General features: G+C 52.1%; 1 protein-coding gene across 18 annotated transcripts in view; it reads right to left on the bottom strand.

Moving 5' to 3' along the window:
* Positions 1-16,899, bottom strand: part of TANC2 (tetratricopeptide repeat, ankyrin repeat and coiled-coil containing 2) — a 114,112-nt gene that overhangs the window by 13,674 nt on the left and 83,539 nt on the right. For all 18 annotated transcript variants that reach the window (XM_077313799.1, XM_077313808.1, XM_077313797.1 and 15 more), the window contains 11 exons: positions 16,075-16,306; positions 15,819-15,985; positions 13,824-14,431; positions 11,421-11,529; positions 10,824-10,946; positions 10,333-10,569; positions 8,934-9,119; positions 8,200-8,293; positions 5,474-5,607; positions 2,700-2,823; positions 247-422 (listed from right to left, as the gene is read on the bottom strand). In XM_077313799.1, the coding sequence (XP_077169914.1) occupies positions 247-422; positions 2,700-2,823; positions 5,474-5,607; positions 8,200-8,293; positions 8,934-9,119; positions 10,333-10,569; positions 10,824-10,946; positions 11,421-11,529; positions 13,824-14,431; positions 15,819-15,985; positions 16,075-16,306 (2,190 nt within the window). The remainder of the gene's footprint in view (positions 1-246; positions 423-2,699; positions 2,824-5,473; positions 5,608-8,199; positions 8,294-8,933; positions 9,120-10,332; positions 10,570-10,823; positions 10,947-11,420; positions 11,530-13,823; positions 14,432-15,818; positions 15,986-16,074; positions 16,307-16,899) is intronic.

Below are 16,899 nucleotides of genomic sequence, written 5' to 3'. Positions count from 1 at the left end.
TGCACCACAAGGCCCGATCCAGGCGGCTGCACAGGAGAAGGAAAGACTCCCGGCCTTCTCCCCCATGCTCCTTTAGGCCGTCTCACAACCGAGGCCTGGCCTCTCTGGCTGCCTTTGGGGACCATGGGCTTGCCGGTTCCAGCACTGGGGGGGGGGGGATTCCTGGTGGGGGCAGCCCCACAGCCAGAGCCCCACAAAGAGCCTGTTCCTGGGGTCAGCAGCCCCCTTCCCTCGGGCACAACTCACCACCTCTGCATCACCATAGAAGGCCGCCAGGTCCAGCGGGGTGCGCCCGTTTTTGTCAGCATGGTCTGTGGATGCCCCACTCTCCACTAAAGTCCGCACTGCTGCCAGGTGCCCCTTGAGGCAGGCCCAGCTCAGGGCCGTCAGCCCTTCCTTGTCCATGAGGGAAATGGAGGCCCCTGGAAGACACAAAGCACAGGTGACTTCTGCATGCACAGCAGCCTCTCCCTGCAGGACTCACTCCAGGGGCCTCTGCTTTCCCTCCCAGGGAAGGTGAGCCTCTTCCCAGCGGGACTGCATCATCCCTAGTTCCAGGGGGGCCAAACTGTGGCAGAGCAGGCTGTGGCATGGCATGTCGGTGGCTCATGGTAGCTGTAGTCCACGGCATCTGGGGACCCACAGCTTGTCCATTTGGAAGAGAACTGCAGCCACCAGCGGTGAGAAGAAGAAGAAGAGCTGGTTCTTATATGCCACTTTTCTCTACCCGAAGGAGGCTCAAAGTGGCTTCCAATCACCTTCCCTTTCCTCTCCCCACAACAGACACCCTGTGGGGTGGGTGAGGCTGAGAGAGCCCTGATATCACTGCTCGGTCAGACCAACTTTATCAGTGCCGTGGTGAGGCCAAGGTCACCCAGCTGGTTGCATGTGGGGGACTGCAGAATCGAACCCGGCATGCCAGATTAGAAGTCCACACTCCTAACCACTACACCAGCCTGGCCTGCTGCCTCTTGCAATGGCAGGCTACAGTGCTTACCATGGAGTAAATCCACTCACTCCCAGCAAGCCCTCGGTCCGCTTTGCAGACTGGGCCAATTGCTGGGGCTGCAGAGTGACCCGGAGAGTATGGTGCCCACACAATGGGGACTGCTCACCCGCTGAGTAGCCCAGCCGTGGAATGGGCTGCCTCAGGATTTTATTTATTTATTTATTTATTTATTTAGATTTATATACCGCCCTCCCCGAAGGCTCAGGGCGGTTTACATTAAAACTAGTCAACGATACATGAATGTGGGGAGCTGGCCGTCTTCAAGCAGCGGCTGGACGGATCCTTCTCCTGGGTGCTGGAGGCTGACCCTGCCTTGAGCAGGGGGTGGGACCAGATGGCCTTCCTGGCCCCTTCCCACTCAATTAGTGTATGATTCAAACTATATAAAGAAACCCATCTGGCTAAGTGATTCAAAAACCACGTCCTCCTGTGCAAACAGTGATGGGGGGCTGGCCGATTTCCCACTTTGCCTCTCGATGTGCCATATTTTTCACTGGCATAGTTGGTCACTTTGATGGACTCCATACACACTGCTTGAGTCCTGTAGCCTAAATTGCCTTCATTCACACCCAGTGGCTTTAAGTGCTGTAAACTCTGCAGCCTGGAACTAGGAAGGAACTGAGAAGATGGGTGGGGGAGAAAACCAGCTCTTTCTCCTTCTAACCAGGTAAAGACAACTGGAGCCTAATCCCTGAGCATTCACAGCGCAGAAGCCCCAATTCACAGAGCAAAGGCAGAGATACCAGAGGCGACATCACAAGCCAGAGACGGTTCAAGGCCGGGGGTGAATATTTGCAACAGAATTACAAGTAGCCCAGCACTTTTTTTTTATGGCAAAGATGTTATAAAAGGTCTCCTTCAAAGTAGCTGGCCTTATGCCCACCTTTAAGGATGCACCTGCCATTTCCTGGATCACATTTGGTAATTCTCACCAGCCATTTTCAATAAACAAATATGGGCTTTGTACCAAAAGGGAACAAAGACTGAGAAATGAAACCTACATATGAACTAAATATCAAGTAACACAGACAGGCCCCATAAAATACTTCACTGATTCATAAGACCTGTCCCGCAAACACGTCTCTCACGATAGATTCAAATGGGTGGCCGTGTTGGTCTGAAGTAGCACAATGAAATCAGAGTCCAGGAACATCTTTAAGACCAACAAAGATTCATTCACGGCGTGAGCTTTCTCACAAGCACTGAAATCCAAGCCTCTTTGTAAGAGGAGCAGGTGGCCACAGAGGCGATCAATTCCCGTGTGGCTGGTCCTGGCCTCTGCGTCCCCCAGTTCTGTCTGCCGATGGCCATTCTGGGTTGGATCTAGAGCAGGCTGAGGGTGGTGGATGAGGAGGGTTTTTTAGGCCCCACCCCCACTCCTGACCCCCGCAGGACGTTCTGGGAAGTCAGTTCAAGGACTGCTTTGGGATCCAGGGGCACGTTTGTTTGCGTGTCAGGCCTGGCCAACAGAAACCTTCTGCAGGGGCAGGCCAGGTTCCTCCCCCCCTTTCTGCTCCTGGCATTACTGGAAAACCCTCTTCTGTACCATGCATAGCATTCATCTAAAGAATTTTAAGCAGTGATGCAACAAACAGAGGCTGCATAATGGCACCGACTGTTGCAATCAGAGGAAGCTAATTCTGGTTTTAGACAGAAATCCAGCCATTCTGGATCTACCCCAAGAACTCACCTTGTGCCAGCAAGAACTCCACTGTGCTCAGATGGCCCTCTGAAGAGGCCATCATCAAGGGAGTCCGGCCTTGTTTATCCGCCATGTTGACATCTGCCCCATGAGTGAGCAAGAGGTCGACAATCTGAAAAGATACAGAGCGAGACTATAAACCACGCATAATCCAAGAAGAAGAGCAATTTTTTCTGTCCTGCTTTTCACTCCCCAAAGTGGCTTTTCCTTTCCTCTCCCTAGAACAGGCCCCCGGTGAGGGAGGTGAGGCTGAGAGAGTTCTAAGAGAACGGTGATGGGCCCAAGGAGTGGGGGATCAAACCTGGTTCTCTAGAGCAGAGTCCGCCTCTCTTTAACCACTATGCTACACTGGCTCTGTTGCCTACCTGGAGCTGATGTTCTTCAAGTGCACATCTGTGCAGTCACATCTATGGCTTCCATGCTTAGAATCAAAGAATCATGGAGTTGGAAGGGATCTCCAGGGTCATCTAGTCCAACCTCCTACATAACCACCTGCTCACTCACAATGACCTCAATTCCATTCCCAGATGATGCCCCCCCCCACAAGGGGGAAACCACAATCCCTGGCCAGTCTGGCCTGGAAGAAATTTGCCTCCTGACCCCAAGGTAGCAATTGGCATGTCCCTGGGCAGGCAAGAAAGGGCCACAAGAACCAAGCTCAGATGCAACTCTTCCTGCCCACCCCCTCATAATCTGCCTGAGTTTACAGAATCAGCATTTCTGTCATCTATCTAGTCTCTGCTTAAAAACTTCCAAAAGAGGAGAATTCACTACCTCCTGAGGAAGCATCTTCCAATGAGGAATTGCTCTAACTGTCAGGAACTTCTTCCGGATGTTTAGCTGAAAGTTCTTTTGACTTAATTTCAATCCACTGGTTCTGGTCTGACCCTCTGGGGCAACAGAAAACAGCTCTGTTCCATCTTCTATAGGACAGCCCCTCAAGTATTTGAAGATGGTGATCCTATCACCTCTGAGTCGTCTCCTCTCCAGGCTGAACAGACCAAGCTTCCACAACCTTTCCTCAAACGACTTGGTCTCCAAACTCCTCACCATCTTTGTCACCCTCATCTGTGGAAAAGTGCTCAGACTATGAGTGAGGCTGAACCAGAGCAGAGTACAGCGGTACCACCACCTCACACAATCTTGGCACTACACTTCTTTTGATACAGCCCCAAATCCCACTTGCCTTTTTATCCACGGAGTCACACTGTTGACACATGTTCAGTCTACTAAGACCCCCAGATCCTTTTCACACGTACTACTGCCAAGACAGGTCTCCCCCAGCCTACAATGATGCATTTGATTTTTCCCACCTAAATGCAGAACTTGACATTTATCACTACTGAAATTAATTTTATTCATTTTAGCCCAGCCTTCCTGGCTGTCAAGACCGTCCTGTATCCCGATTCTGTCTTCTGCTACGTTTAATTCAAGGTATGAGCTTCCATAAAGCTTGTTCTTCCTCTCCCCATCACAGACACCCTGTGAGGTAGGTGAGGCTGAGAAAGCTTTCAGAGAACTGCGACTCGCCCAAGGTCAGCCTGCACCCAAGGCTGCAGGTGGAGGAGGAGTGGAGAATGGAACCAGGCTCTACAGATTAGAGGCTGCTGCTCTTAATCATGACTTCACGCTTGCCTCTTCCACATGCAGCCAGCTGGCTGACCGTGGGCTCACCAGGGCACTGATAAAGCTGTTCTGACTGAGCAGGAATATCAGGGCTCTCTCAGCCTCACCCACCTCACAGGGTGTCTGTGGTGGGGAGAGGAAAGGGTAAGCCACTTTGAGTCTCCTTCGGGTAGAGAAAAGTGGCATAGAAGAACCAGCTCTTCTTCTTCTGTCTTTGCCTTCCCTCCTTCACAGGGTGTTTGTGGTGGGGAGAGGAAAGGGAAGGTGACTGAAAGCTGCTTTGAGACTCCTTTGGGTAGAGAAGAGGGGCCAATAAGAGCCCAGTCTTGTTCTTCTGCTTCAGAGGAACGTGCTGATGTCTGGTCACTTCTTCTTTGATCCATGTGGCAAGACCATGACCTCTGAGCAGCAGCTGCTGGTGCTGGTGAGAAAGAGTTCATCTAAAGCCCTTGTCTGGATGAATCCGGTGCCAGAATACCTGACCACAAGCCCATCCCCCAAGAGCATAACAAGTTTCAATAAGGCTTCCTACTGCCAGATCCCATGGCCAAGAAGTCAGCTGGTCTCTGCTTAGATGGCTTCAAGATAAAATGAAAGCCTCCCAGGGGAGGGATTCCAAGGAGCTGAGGGATCTCCCATTCCTCAGAGAAGCCCTTTCATGCTGATGGTCAGCTTGATTCCTGGGATCAACCCAGACTCATCCTGATTACTCCCTGGCTCGGACTGTGGCCTGGGGAGGGTAGGGACCTACAGCCTGCCTTCCTAAGCTGCCGGGGGAACTGCCTTCTGTCGCCAGCTGCCACCCCAAGGGGGGGGGGTGAACAAGACCCAAGCAGGCCCCCCCTTTCTTGCAGGCTCAGCAGCTAGAGCGGGAAGCCCACGGCCAGAAAGCACTCGGCTTAAGAGAGCAGTCGGGGCCAGGCTGGTACCCGCTCTGCTCAGAGGCTACAGCCCTGGCTGGCAAAGGGGTCCTGTGCCCCAGGCACGAGGGGCAACGGCCCAGAGGCAGGACTTCCAGCATCCCAGCCGCTTCAGCCCCGGCAAACGGCTGGGCACTGCAGAGACTCGGGAGCACCCGGAAGCCACCTTCTGGCTGGGGTCTCTGCTTGCGGGCTCTGCCCCATCCCTCCCCTTACCTGCCAGTGGCCCTGCCGGACGGCGCTGAAGAGAGGCACGACCCCCCGCCGGTTGGCCTGGGCGACGGCGGCTCCCTGCTCCAGAAGCAGGCGACAGACATCCAGCTTGCCGCGTCCTGCTGCAGCCGTCAGAGCTGGAAGAGAGGAGAAGGCTTGGTTGGGCAGAAGAGCGGGCCGCGGAAAGCAGCGGCGGTGCCACGGCCCCAAATCGGGCCTCCGCAGAGCCTGGAGCTGGGCGCCTCCCCGGGCCACCTCTACCGCCTGGGGAAGAAGACAAGACACACAGGGAGGAGGGGCTGGTTTGGGTCTGCCTCCAAGCCTCGCCCCGGAGGATGGCCTGCAGATCCTCCCAGGACCTTCCCTGGAGGGCAAAGGCTCCGTATGCGGGCAGGATGGGCATGAAATGGATTCTGTGCAATGCGACACAGACCCCCGAACTGAATCCCACCAGCACAAGGGAGCCGGAAGAGGCCAAAGGCTGCCCCTGAAGCAAGAGATGCTGCGGGTTTTATTTGGAAGCAGCACAGTGAATTGCCGAAGCCAGAGAACTTGGTGGGGGGGGGGGGCGGATGGGGGGGGGCATCTACTACCACACTGCGCTCAAGTCGGAATGGCTGCCGATGCCAGCAGGAGCCACAGAGCTCTGCACAACTGAGGAGTCTGGGATAGTAAAAGACAAAGCGCTGATACAAAAACTCCCCGCAGGCGCTTGGTGCAGGGAATCCCGGAGCTCAGGGCAGTGCTGTCAGGCCGCTTTGGCTTGCCCAGCCGTGTGAGGAAGGCACCCAAGCGCTCAGGAGGCCGGCCCAGGAAGCGGAGGCCGTCGCGAGAACAACTGGAGGGCTTCGTGCCTCCGTGTTTCAGTTCACATCTCTACTCACAGCATGCACCGTCTGCCTTTCTCACAGGGACTCAGGGCGTATTGCACCTTGCAAGAAAAGCAACGGTTGCATTTATTTTCTGTTCCTGGGGGAACATGAACATTATATTTAAGATGTTTCTCGATGTGCTGCTTCCCCTGGCTGTGCTGGTTCCTCTTCCTTCACCTACAATGTGCCCAACAAGACCAAAGTGGGGGTGGGGGAGGGGAGAGAACCTTTCTAAAATGGGTGTTTCCCTCAGATTCTAAACCTTGCCAAGGTGGAGAGCTGTCTGGCTAGTCTCCAATGTCGCAGGTTTCCACAATTTGATTTCCAACATAAGCATTTTTTGCTGGAGTTTGTTCCTAAATACTTTCAGCACGATTACTGTGTCACACGGGGGAAACACGGCTTCTCTGGAGTTGCTGTTCTGAGAGGCCAAGGTTGTTTGTTTTGTTTTTTTTTGGTGTGGGGGTTTAGGGGCAGGATGTATTTATTTAAAAACCTCTATCCCCCCCCCCTTCCATAAAGCTTGAGGCAGCCGAACACAGAACATGCCAGTTTTATGCTGGCCTGGAGGCCACCTGGGAAAGTCCTGGACTTCCCTTTCCTTGGGGAGGATTCTCCGTCTCCTCAGACTGCCCTGGGTGGGAAGGGCCCAGCTGCCCGGAAAGTGGGTCTGTCACGTCACTCTACAGATGATCACCCAAGAACCTCAGAGCCCTCACACCACACTTGACCTGCCACACAAAACGGGCAGATTACAGAGAAACCTGCAGGCCTCGAACATGCCGATACATCTGCAGGCAACACCTCAGAAAAAGCCATCAAAGTCCAGCTGCTGAAAGTGGTAGAGCTGCCTGATGAGGCTGTTGCTGCCAGGGCACTAAGCACAGGAAACAGAAACAAACTGGGGTATTATTTGTGGGCGCAGCTGCGGGTCACCCAAAGAGCGTTTGAAGAGTTGACCAGCTGCTCTGCATGGGACTTCTCTGCGGACCTTACAGCAGCCTGTCAATCAAGAGCATGGAAGGCAAAACTGCGTGGGCTGAAATGATGGTGGCTGAGTCATTTCTGCTAGTGCCAATCCAGCTTCAGCAGAGCTCTGCTCAGAAAGCTCCTGCACCAGGGAAGCAGCAGCCACTCCCCTCATCTCCTTATAATATGCAAAGAATTTTCACCTGAGCCAGTGAATCCTCCCTCGAAGTGACCCTTTTTGTTACCTCTCTCAGCACACGCTGAAAATGTTGAGAAATCCCCCCCCTCCAAATATCACCTGGTAGCTATCATTCCTGCATTAGTGGGGTGTGGAATCCTCTCCGTATAAATCTCCTAATGGAGCCTTCTTTTTCAAGCACAACTTCAGGCATTCCATGAAAAGAGTTTGATAAAATAATTTCCATCCAGTCACTGAGCCACGAGAAGCTTTTTAACTCAGCCTCCATTAGGAAAGAGTCCACTGTGGGGGTTTCCTTGGAGAATTCATTGAGTTGGCCTAATTCTGGTTGCTGGATCCTTTTGGGTTTCAAGGATGAGGTGGGGTCAACCCACGGAGGGAGACTCAGTTTCTGGTTCCATGACAACACTCTAGATAATGAACGATCATCAGTCTCCACCTCCCAATACAGAATTAATACTATCATTTTAAACGTATTTATTCCATTTATATATTTACCTGCACCTTTACTGACTACTCTATGGAATCCTTGACCTCCTAGAACATACAGCAGCAATAGACAAGTGGCACCCTGGCAAAAGAGGGAGCTGGAAGCTGCACTGACTCCCCCGGGGAGCCCACTGCTTTCCATACTGCAGCCAAGAATTCACGAGCCCGGAGGGGAGGCACATGATGCCTGGAGAATCTACCTGTCTCTCCCCAAAGGCTGTCAAAGCTGTTGATTTGTGCACGCTCCACCTCCTCCTCATCTTTTTCTGGAAGATCAAGCAAGTAGGAGACAATCTAAAAGCAAAGAAACATGTCAGTTCAGAAGCCACGCCACGTGCTAGAAATACGCAGCTGACGTCTGGAACAGGAGCTGCTCTCTGAACTAATAAGGGTGGGGGGGAAGAGTCAACCAATTCCCCATTCTTCCCAGTATAATAGTTATTTTATCTGTCTTTGCATCTGCTTTTGTTTTTGGAAATCACTGTGTAAACTAAGCTTTTATAAACACAATCACGGGATACACGCATACAAAAATAGCAGTCTCAGATAGTACATAATTAACTCAAAAGTCTATTCTCTCTTTACAAAATCACTGCCAAAAGAATCCTCTAATGAGGACTGTGATGTGTTCAGCTCTCTGGCCAAGCCATCTCCAGAGAGATCCAGGACTGTGAGCTGCTCGACACTTATGGGCGGCCGATGTGTATCACCTTGTAGTTTACCCAACTAAGGCTGTGAGGCTCTGTCATGCAGACGCTGAGTGACAGGGACCCCTGGGGTTCAGGGAGGGGGCTGCCGCCCTCAGGCGGATTCTGCGCCCATGTCTTCCACCATATCAGACGGGAGAGGAAGACCAGTTAAGGGGCTCCGGGCCTCTCCCCCACCCATCGAAAACCCTTCTTGTTGTCCGGGGCTTTGCTGAGAGGCGACAGACCTCTGCATATCCCATGCTGGCAGCTGCGACGAGGGCCTGCTGGATGGCCTGGCTCTTCTTGAACACGCCCTGCTGCTGCCCGGCCATCGTCCAGTCGCCCTGGATCAAGAACCTGACCACCTCCAGGTGGCCTCGGAGGGCGGCCTGCACCAGGGCACACTGGCCGTTCTTGTCCAAGTGATCCACCTTGGCAAAGAAAGACAAAAGAGACCACAGACCATTCAAACAGGCTGCTCTCATTATGACCCGTGATCTCATAACGCTACTCTGGGCTCCTTTGGGCAAGAGACAGGCCACCCACGTCTGTTCTAGAGAAGCCGGTGTCCTCTTCCTCACGGCCACAGGCAGCTGCTCGCGTGTACCACGACTGACACGGCCTTCCGTGTGGATGACCTACTAGGGTTTGGGGTCTAGCCCCCTGCATGAGAGAAGGCGCCAGTGGGCAGAAAGGAAACCTGGCCCGTGCACAGCTCCGAGTCCTGGCAAGCGAAACGTAACGAGGAAACTCTCTGAACCAGAGACAGATCCCCGGATGAACGGCTGCTACACCGATTACCCTCAATGAGGACCAGCAGACTCCAGTCAAAACTGCCAGAGTTAGCCAAAAGGAATCTCTCAAGATGGGTACCACTCCCCAAGCATGAAGCAAAACCATCACTGGAAACTATAAACAGAAAAGGCAAAGGGGTTTTCCACAGGAGGCTTCGGGACGACATGATCCTCCAGTGCAAGGAGGGCTCAGCTCCCTTGAGGGCCTTTCTCTGCCTCCGAGGAGCTTCTCTCAGACACGGAAGGGAGGCCAGGACAGCCTCAGACTGCTCCGCTTGTGTTTCACACAGGACCGCTAGTCCCTGGCCGGGCTGACGGCAGCAAGTGAGGCCTGGAGGCCAAGGCCTTCTCTTCCTTCAGGGGTCTGAGAATCATTAGAAGTCTTTGGAGAGGCACCTTGTCAAAACCCAAGTATACAACACCTACCAGGCCCCTGTGAGCTGCCTGCTCACCCCCTGAAGACCTCCCAACAGTTGGTGCGAGAGGACTTCCCTTCAGCAGCCAGGCCCCTTTGGCCTCAGCAGGCTGTCCTCCTCACCCTCTGCTTAGCTGCTGTTCACAAACCAAGTACAAACTATGTCTTAGACCTTGGGCTGAACAGCCCCCAGTCAACCTTTGGACAGTACAGCAAACTTGAGGGTTGTACTCAAGCCGTCATTTGCAAAGCGCGGCTCACGCCAGCGTCTGACTGGGGCTCTCCTCTGCCCTGAATAAGGGTCACTGTTCAGCCCACCTCTTTGTGCAGAAACCTGAGGCCCAGTGTGAAGTCCTGTGAAAAACGGCAGCCCCTTGTGCCAGAATCCGCCAGGAAGGCCCCACCCACCCCACTATGCTCGGCCCCCGTCCTCACCTTGGCGCGCCTCTTGCACAGGAGCACCACGATGCTCAGGTAGCCGGCAGCCGCTGCGTAGCCCAGGGGCGTCAGGCCACTTTCGGAGGGGGCGTCGACATTCGCTCCGGACTCCAGCAGCAGAGCCACCATCTCGGTGTAGCCCAGGTGTGCCTGGACACACAGGATTGGGGCATTGTTCAGCACCTCCGTCCTGTAGTTGACGTTGGCCCCCCCTAAAATCAGCAGCCGACTGACCTAAGCGGCACGAGAGAAGAGAAGAAGAGGAGCTGGTTTTTGTGCCCCATCGGAGTCCCAACGCTTTTCCTTCCTCTCCCCACAGGACAAGTGAGCCGAGCTCACACTGCAAGCCGAGCACTCTGGGCTCCTTCACTTCCTCCTCACCTAAGGGGTGGGCCCAAGCACAGCTTCCGTGGCAGTTGCCCCTCCTTGCCAGGGGCCTGGCCTCCTCAGAGGCTCAAGAGGCAGCCCCTTGCTGACACCTCCATTACCTTGATGTTGGGCGTGTACAGATTCCGCAGAGAGGCCAGAGCCATGGAAAGGCCTTCGGTGCTGTAGGAGATCCAGAGCCCCTGGAGGATGGACGAGGAGACCCCAACTTTCTTGCTCAGCCCCTGCAAAAGAAACAGTCGCGGTCCTCTCCTCTGGCATTTGTTGCAGAGGCCGTTCCAGCACCAAGCCTTCCAGCACATGAAACAGAGCGACAGGGGCCTACCTTTTTTGCACATTTTTTAATAGTAACGATTTGCTTTCCCCAAGTCCCAATCCACCCTCCTGTGCCGGGCCAAGACTAATTTCTTGTCTGTTTCTTGCATCCAGAAGCATCAGGAGCTCATTTAGGGTAGATGACGCTGCAGGGAGGACTCCCTCCTCAGTTTTTGTCCAGGTGGCTGTCTGATAACACCAGGAGAGCCTGCTGGGCCCTGCAAGGCAGCTCCCTAATATTTTTAGTCTCCCTTCACCCCGTGGAGGAAGGACAACCAGTTGCGCTAGAAAGCTGCCCGGAGAGCTGACCAGGGCGAACGTATTAATATGGACGTCTTTATACGTGCTGAAAACACCAGAAGTCTTAGTGGATCGTTTATTACCTTGAAGATGTGTGCTTTGAGGATATGGTGGCCCAGCTCAATCGTCTGCTGTCTGTTCAGCTTCCCCTCCTGACGCGAAAACCAGAAGGCAAGCAGGGTGTGGCCGCTCCTGGACAAAGGGCAGCAAAACAAAGAAACACGATGGGAAAAGAAGGTGGGAGTGCTTACCTAGGCAGACAGACAGACCGATCTACATGGCCTCAAGCCCTACAGGAAAGGAAAGCAATCTGAATGTATTATCAGAGAATATCCTGGCTGCATCAAAAGTATACGGCAGCCCTGCTCAATGTTCCTACTGTTGGGAACCCCCTGAAACAGTCCTCAGACTCCAAGAAATCCCACAAGTGGCATGACCCTGCAGAATAGGGTTGGGAAGCCTCACTTCCTACCTGGGGGCCCTCCCGTCCCCACCCCCTCCAGGCCCATCACTGGCTATTTTGGAAGGGGCAGGGTTCTCATGAGACCCTGCTTGATAAAGCCTGGTATGAAGCAACATAGAAAATACATCTCAATATTTTGAACTTCTAGCTATTTTTCATGCCATCAACCCCTGGATATTCATCCATTTGTTGTGTGTCGTTAGGAATCATTTTGCTATTTCCAAACATATAATTATAATCTAATGACAGTTTACTTTGATTTTGTCAGAAACATAATTCATCATTTCCCATCAAAGTCAGTTCTACATTATCTATTCCTTATTTATAAAACTACAACCCTGTGAATATTTAAGCCATGGGGTGCTGGAAAACAACCTTATTTATTTGCAAGGAAGATGTCATCTCCAAAGAGTGCTATCTATACAAAAAGTAACTAATTTGTATGGAAATGTAAGATTCCCCCCTGCTCATGGTATCCTTAAGGGGAGGGGGGGGGGAAACCAAGCCTGACATATGATAAAATATATTTATAGGGGCTTTTGTAGGTTCCCCAGTAAATCAATTACTTTCAATGCTCAAAATCAATTGTTTTTGTTGGTATTTTGAATACAAAATAATATCACTGTTATGCTGTATGTGTCAGGTTATAATGGCTTTTGGTCACAGCCAATAAACTTTATTGTAATATCATTAACTAGCCTGTGCAGCTAGCATAACATGCTCTCCTCTTAGTATAGGAACCCTGCCCAGTTTGGACCTCATAGCTCCATATTTTTATCTTTTAATCAATCCACAGAGAAAACCTTTTATGTTAGTGACCTTAAACGTTCTCCTTTCTGCATTGCTTACTGGGTGGCATTGCAACAGTCTTTATTAAAACAGACTCTGCCCCTGTGGACAAAACTGTACGGAATCTGTTTTACATGCTTTATTGTATTGGCCTGTTTTATAAGGATAGTTGGGTAAGAATTTTATTTCCCTTTTTATCCAGAAAAGCTGGGATCTTGAACCAAATTACGGTACTGTTTTTAAGGAACAGGCAGAATTTTGCCTTGATTGAGAAGGCTGCTCAATCCCTACAGGAAAGAAAAGCAATCTGAATTATTGATGACATGACCCTCCTGTCGGAGGACAGCTGATTAGGAAGGCCAATGAAGTAAGTGAGAAACGGGGCCTTTCTGAAACACAAAAGAGACAAAATAATGACCACTGCAAAAACAGACAAGGGACAAGAACACTTGAAAGCGAAGAGATCGAATGTGCTCAAGAGTTCATTTTTCTTGGATCACAAATTGACGAGGTGGGGACTGCAGTATGGAAATAAAACGTCAAATGGCTCTGGGCCGCTCAGCAATGATGAGCTTGAACCAAACATGGAAAGGCAAGGACGGAAGCCAGACTATCAAATGTAGATTATTTCTATTTCCAGTAGCCACTAAGGGCTGTGAAAGCTGGACAATGAAAAAACCAGACAAGAGAAGCCCGATCTATCACAAAACTCTAGCTCACTTAGTTTGGCCATATCATGCGATCCAACTCAGTGGAGAAAGCAACAATGCTAGGATGGTTCAGGGGAAAAAGGAAACCTGGCTGACAAGGAACGCGGTGGCTAGACACGATCAAAATGGACACCAGCCAGAACACTGCACAGCTGAGGGAGACAGTGCCGGATTGGGGATTGTGGCAGCAGCTGTGCCGTGGGATCGACACGAGTCAGACACGACAACAACAGTTGACAACAACAACAACAACAACATCAGCGATTGTGTGTATGCACATGGCATATCTGAAGAAGTGTGCTTTCACACTAAAGCTTATACCTTGAGCAGAACTCTGTTTGTCCTAAAGGTGCCACTGGGGTCCAACGTGTATTGATAGGATAGGGTAACTATGGCCCATGGACATCTGGAGAGCTGTAGCTTGGCCACCCCTGGTACCTAGCAAGCCTTGGGCATGGATCCGCACTCACAGAGATACAGAGACCTTGGGGGGAAGAGCCCTTCAGCACGAATGGCTCGCCTACCTGGGGTCACACAGGAACTTGCTCTTTTCCCCCTCGTCTCTCCAGATCAGCCACTCTCGGAAGGACGGGTGGACAAACATCCGGGTCATATCCCTGCGCTTGACAAGGAACATGGAGAGGTTCTCCATCCTCTGCTGGAAGTCCTCCCACTCCAGCGTCTCCTCGATGCTGCCGGCATTGATGGCCTGGAAAATGTGCTCATCCGTCAAGGGGTGGAGAGACGCCACCGCCACGTTCAGGAGAGGCACCACCCGGTCAAAGGAAGACTGCGTGGGGAACTTCATATTGCACTGCAGCAGGTAGACCTCCGAAAGAGAGACCGGGACCACCTTATAGCTAGAGCTTTTTAAAACCAGGTAGCCCTTTTCTATGAGATCAAAAGTGAGCTTCAGGTACAGGTAGGATCCTTGGCTCAGGGACTTGAGGTGAGAACTGAGCTTGCCAAAGGTGGTGTTGTCCATCTTGCCATTCAGGGAGATGTTGTTCTGGATTTCAGAGCTGCTGTGTATTCGGTGCAGGATGTAGGCCTGGAGATCCTGATCTATTGCTTCGTTTTCTTCCAGTCTATCCAGGAATATCCTATGGAAGGGTAATAACTTAATTATTTCCTATAAGGAAAAAAAAGAATAAAGTAAATTTATTTATTTGTTTGTTTGTTAGATTTTTATACCGCCCACCCCAGTGACCCGGCCCAGGGCAGCGCACAACATAGTATGCAAATGCACTTAAAGTTAGATTTGGTTAAAACAATTTGAATGCAATCAAACAGTTAAAATAACAGGAAACAACTTCAGGTTAAATATCAGGCACTGGCTATCTAGAAACTGGAATCTCTTATCCTATTTCAATCAGAACGGCAAAGGTCTACATCTCCCGCATCGTTGGGTGGGGCCTGATGGAAGCTGGATGTTCCTTTTTATGGGCCCCGGCCAGAGGCCTGGCAGAAGCTCTTCGTCTTGCAGGCCCTGCGGAACTGTGCCAGCTCCGTCAGGGCCCAGATATGCTCCAAGAGCTCATTGCACCAGGCAGGGGTCAGGACAGGAAATGTCCTGGCCCTCCTTGGGACCAGGGACAACCAGTTGGTTGGTATTAGCGGACTGAAATGCAGACAGATAGGCATAGATAGACATTCTGGAGAAGGTGAAAATGGAAGCAGAAGCACAAACATCCAAGTAGAAACACAGCCATTCAGGTGGGTGATCTGCTTGGTCTTAAGCAGCAGAACAAAGTCAGAGTCCTGTCTGGCACCTTTCAGATCAGCAAAGTTTTATTCAAGGTGTAAGCTTTCATGAACATGCAGGGGTTTGATCCCCTGCTACTCCACATGTAGCCAGCTGGGCGGCCTTGGGCTAGTCACAGTCCTGTTAGCACTGTTCACAAAGAGCAGTTCCGTCAGAACTCCCTTAACCCTACCTACCTCACAGGGTGTCTGTTGTGGGGAGAGGAGGGGAAAGGTAAAGGACTCTAACTTTATTCAATATGTATCAGGTCGGGTTTTAATCTCCCAAGCAAAAGGACAAAGGTGGGACTACATCAGCAAAAGGTCTCTGAAGGGACACAAAGCAGAGCCATTTATTAAACTAGTATAAATACAAAGCCAAATTTTCCAACTATCTTCCCCACCCAGCACGAAGACAGAGAGAGAAGGCGAAGAGATGGGTGAGGAAAGCTGAAGCCCCCTAGATCCTTGGCTGGGACGCCACGGAATGACACGGTCCCCTTTGCTGCTATCTGGGGCCCATTCCAAACACCCCCCCAACGCACTTTAGAGGCCTGCAGGGGGTAGAATGATGCTGCAGGTGGGAGGTTCTAACCACGAGAGGGCACTATCCAAGGAGGGTGGGGCAGGTGTTAGAGAGGCCTGGAAATACGTCCCCAAATCCTCCTTAGCGAGATCCGCAGTGTTCTGCCCTCCTCCCGGCCACAGCGCCCCAACACACAACAAACAGGCTGCAACCTCAGCAAAGGCAACTTGAACAGAGGAGCTCGGCTCACCTGAAGGCTCGTTCTGACGGTTACAATCATCTTCAGCCAGGATGGAAATTTCCCAATCATTTTGCTGAGGAAAGACACGATCGTGTCTCCATAATCAGGCTTGTGGAATTCAGCTTCGTTTAAACCATCAATTAAAATGATGAAATCTTCATCAGGGATCTTCCGTTCTGCCCAAGTGTGAGGAACAGAGAGAAATCATGCATTACGGTGCCCCGTCCGTACTGAGGCAGACCACCTCAACCACGGTGCTCTTTACCTCTGTGAAGGCTTTCCAGGGGCTCCAGGACTCCCCGCCGGAAGGAAGCCAAGGGGTCCTGGACGCAGGAACGCAGGCTCAGCATGCTCTGGAGATGCGGCTCCCGCAACAGCTGCTCCCGGTAGGCCACAAACTGGGGGGAGCGGCAGAGGAGGGCCGCCACGTTGTGCACGAACTCCGGCACGAGGCAGGTGTAGGCGTTGTCGGCCTGGCAGTAGTGGTAAGCCACAACCTGCACGAGGGGAAACACACCCGTCAGTCTGCCCGGGAGCAGGCGGGGAACGAGAGGGGCAGGGCTGCCTGCCTGCTCCCCTCCTGCAAGGCGATGCCAAGCCAGGAGGCATCAGATGCTCAGGGGATTCATGTGGCTCCTTAGAAGCAATTGCAGCCGTCGTGCCGTGCAAAAAGGGAAGACCCTGCTGTTGGGCAGGCCGTGCGGCAAGGTCCCGGCTCCGGGCTCCATGTCAGATGACCGAATCTTGGCAAGGCCTTTTCTCTGTCAAAAAAACCTGCTCTACACACTCCAGGCCGTTTACGCCTGACGGACATTGCCTGGGCTTGGGGAGGCCCAGATCAGCAAAAGCTGCAAACTGCAGCTCAGCCTTTTTCAATCTCTTGATGGTGGAGGAACCTCTGAAATCTTGTTCAGGCTTCAGGGAACCCCTTCAGAGAAATGAAGAAGCAGAGTTGGGTCTTATGTGCCGCCTTTCTCTACCCAAAGGAGTCTCAAAGCAGCTTCCAGTCGCCTTCCCTTCCTCTCCCCACCACAGACACCCTGGGAGGGAGGGGGGGCTGAGAGAGCCCAGATATCACTGCTTGGTTCGA

This window comes from Paroedura picta, chromosome 16, assembly GCF_049243985.1.
Source record: "Paroedura picta isolate Pp20150507F chromosome 16, Ppicta_v3.0, whole genome shotgun sequence".
In the NCBI taxonomy this organism is placed as follows: Eukaryota; Metazoa; Chordata; class Lepidosauria; order Squamata; family Gekkonidae; genus Paroedura; species Paroedura picta.
The sequence above is the reverse complement of the archived record's forward strand: the minus strand, read 5'-3'. Positions and strand labels throughout refer to the sequence as shown.